This window comes from Dromiciops gliroides, chromosome 5 (assembly GCF_019393635.1).
Source record: "Dromiciops gliroides isolate mDroGli1 chromosome 5, mDroGli1.pri, whole genome shotgun sequence".
Taxonomy (NCBI): Eukaryota; Metazoa; Chordata; class Mammalia; order Microbiotheria; family Microbiotheriidae; genus Dromiciops; species Dromiciops gliroides.
This window is the reverse complement of record NC_057865.1, coordinates 223,790,655-223,794,218: the sequence shown is the minus strand read 5'-3', so window position 1 is coordinate 223,794,218 and position 3,564 is coordinate 223,790,655. Positions and strand designations below refer to the sequence as shown.

The window sequence follows — 3,564 nt, the reverse complement described above, 5'->3', positions numbered from 1 at the left end:
TGCCCCTGGTCTTCTCTTAACACCTCGTACATTCCCATGGCAGTCTGTTGAAGCCTGTGAATCCCTTTTCACAATAACATTGTAAATGCATAAAATAAAATACATAATATTTCAAATGAAATATTTTTACTGAAATATAGTGATTAAATTTGTTTCAAAATCCATGGATCATGTTAGAAGTTCTGCTATAAGGGGGCAGCTAGGTGGCACAGTGGATAGAGCACCAGCTCTGGATTCAGGAGGACCTGAGTTCAAATCTAGTCTCAGACACTTGACACTTACTAGCTGTGTGACCCTGGGCAAGTCACTTAATCCCCATTTCCCCCCAAAAAAAAGAAAGAAAAGAAGTTCTGCTATAAAGATATTGGTAAATCAAAGGGTAGACTTATTTGGAAATCATTTGCTTTATAATAACATGAGGAAGATAAAACTGTCCTTCCATAAATTTAATTCATATCAGTTTACCTGAAAGAAAAGGGACCTTCCATTAGCTTGTTGATAATCTGAAGTCCCTGAATAATTTTGAAGGTGAGTCTTATTCTATCTCTTCAGAAAAAAGAGGCAGCCCCTCAGTACAGCTACATTTAATACAATATATATGCATAGGACAAAATCAGTAATGCCTAAGCGCATATAAGTATTAATATAGCCAAGAAACAACTCATGACCTCTATGATCTTGGTAGAAAAATTTAGTATCATCCCCTTGGAGGTGTTCATAGGAAAGAGGACATTTTTAATGATTGGGTTGGGCGACACTGAGTAGATGGCAGTAAAGAGATGGCTCAGTATCAGCTTTGACTCTGGGGCAGGCTGTATACAAGATGTATATGATCTCTTACAAATATTGCTATGGATGGACTTCAAAGATGCTGGCAAATTATTATGATGTTGGAGGTGTCATCTTGATATAGAGGCTCTCATGGTTTTTGGACTGCTTCCATTCACTGTTGCTATTTCATATCTGAAAATCTATGATCAGCTGACACTAAATTAACTGAAGGGTATGGATTATGCTTTTTAAAATACCTTTTTATTGCTTTATATTTTAATGCTTTCATTATTTATATGAAATTTCTGCTCTGATGTTCCTTAAGTTAGGGTCACTCTAAAAATCAGGTCTATTTTGAAGCACTTGAGTGGGTTTTCTCAAAATTTGCCACCAAGGGATTGATGTGGCAGAAAGAGGATTGATTTTACAGAATGTGAGGTTGCTTTTTTGTAAAAAGATAAGGAGGTTGTCCCCAGAAGTTGATTGCTTTCAAATACTATGGATACAAAAAGCTCACGCTAGGAATTGTCACTGCAGAAATTTAGCTGGGATTCTTGTTTTTCTGAGGTATGATTTTCGAACCTGGCATTACTGTTGAATGTGAATGTGGAGGCAGAGTGGAATGGTGTTTTATCTGAATGACCAACTAGGAATTGTATCCTATTACATCTTGTTGTAAGTAAAATCGGCTTTTTAAAAAATTGCATTTGTGTTTGGTTGTGTTCCAATACCAAATCTAAATCACCAAACTAGCCTGAGTTACATCAGAATGATAGAAAACTGTATTGTGCTGAAGTCACTAAATAAAAAAGATATAAAAATTATATATATATATAAATACATAGATATGTAGGTATACACATATTATATATTAGCTAAATAAAATGACACCTAAATTCATAAGAAAACTGACCAAAATGCAAAAAGATATGGTACCACAATAATAACCGGACATTTTAATGCTTCTCTTTCATTGTGAGAAAAAATGAACAGAATCAATAACACTAGCTAACATTTACATATTGATTTTAAGTTTGCAAAGTACATTGCATATTTCATTTCACTTGAATAACGATTATTTTAAAAAAAGAAAGCATAGTGCTGAAGAAAGAGACTTTGAAAAATAAGATTTGAAAAACTTATGGTATCATTTCCATAGCAATAAGAAACAGTTGTTTGTTTTGGCAAACCACAATACCTTTTCCAAAATCAATTCTATTTTGGGACAAAAGAAAATATATATGTAAAAGTGAAGGAAATATTAAGTTGAAGCTTTATAGATAAAAATGGAACAATATTAAAAATATTTGTCCCAGGTAATTCACACACTGCTGTGGAGAGGAAAGGGATAGTAGAGGATCTCTGTTTCTTAGGTTTCCCTTTTTTTTTTTCAGTTATGCATTTTATTTTAAAAATTCCTTATTTTGTGAGAAAAATTCTTTCTGATCATGTCCTTAAAGGCTTGCTTCACTTGCTGATTCCTTAGGGTATAAATGAAGGGGTTCAGCATGGGGGCAACAGAAGTATTCAGCACTGCTACCCCTTTATTCAAAGCCACCCCTTCCTTTGCTGAGGGTTTGACATACATGAAGATGCAGCTTCCATAAGAGATGAAGACAACAATCATGTGGGAAGAACAAGTAGAAAAGGCCTTTTTCCTTTGCTGGGCAGATGGAATTCTCAGAATGGTTCTAAGTATGTATGCATAGGACAAAATCACTAATATCAGGGTAAATATGAGTGTGAACACAGCCAAGAAAAAACTCATGACCTCTAAGACTTTGGTGTCTGTGCAAGAGATCATCAGCATGGGAGAAGAGTCACAGGTGAAGTGATCAATGATATTGGAGTCACAGAACTCCAGCTGGAGGCCCATGATGACTGGTGGAAAGATAATGAGGAAACCTGCCAGCCAAGAGCTGATTACAAGCTGGCTGCAGCCCCTGCTGCTCATGATGGTTGTGTAGTGTAGGGGTTTGCAGATGGCCACATAACGGTCATAGGACATGGCAGCTAGCAGAAAAAAATCGGTTGCACCAAGGAGGATAAAAAAGAATTCTTGGGCCATGCAAGAATTATAAGAAATTGTTTTTTCTTTAGTTACTATACTGACCAGAAATCTGGGAATGCTAACAGATGTAAATGAGATTTCTAAGAAGGAGAAATTCCTGAGAAAGAAATACATGGGGGTCTTGAGGTGAGAGTCCAGTAGGGTGAAGGTGATGATAGTCAGGTTGCCAGTTACACTCATTATGTAGGTGAGAAACAGAAAAATGAAGATCAAGATCTGTAGCTCTGGTTTCTCTGTCAGTCCCAGGAGGATGAACTCTGTCACTGATGTCTGATTTTTCATGGCTGATGCTTGACTTCTGCCAGATATGTAGGTGAAAATGAGACAAAAATAACTCAGAGACTGTTAAGACATTTCTGTTGGGAACTTTTATTATATATAGAACCACACAAGGCAAAATGAAAGAAGATGGTCCATGAAAAATAATTCAAGTACAAATCCAGAAAAAAATTAGAATCTGGCCAGCTTCTGTCTGCCTGATTTCCTTAAGTCCCAGCTGAAATCCTGCCTTCTACAGGAAGCCATTTCAATACATTGCCTTTTCTCTTTTAATCATTCCCTATTTATTCCATATATATCTTGTTTGTACATATTTGTTTGCATTTTGTCTCCCTCGTTAGATTGTAAGCTCCCTGAGGGCAGTGACTGTCTTTTGCCACTTTTTATATCTACATTCTTTTTTTTTTCTTTTTTTTTCTCCCTTTGGGCGGACCAATGAAGGT

At 36.1% G+C, this 3,564-nt stretch overlaps 1 protein-coding gene across 1 annotated transcript; it reads right to left on the bottom strand.

Annotated features, from left to right (window-relative positions):
* Nucleotides 1–2,179: 2,179 nt before the first annotated feature.
* LOC122728968 (olfactory receptor 6C76-like) lies at nt 2,180–3,124 on the bottom strand. Its single transcript, XM_043967659.1, has one exon. It carries the CDS (start codon nt 3,122–3,124, stop codon nt 2,180–2,182), a length of 945 nt encoding a protein of 314 aa, XP_043823594.1.
* Between the last annotated feature and the right edge of the window lie 440 nt (nt 3,125–3,564).

Bases quoted from the DNA above. Each gene is read 5' to 3' on its own strand.
- LOC122728968 (XM_043967659.1), bottom strand. From the start codon at position 3,124: ATGAAAAATCAGACATCAGTGACAGAGTTCATCCTCCTGGGACTGACA.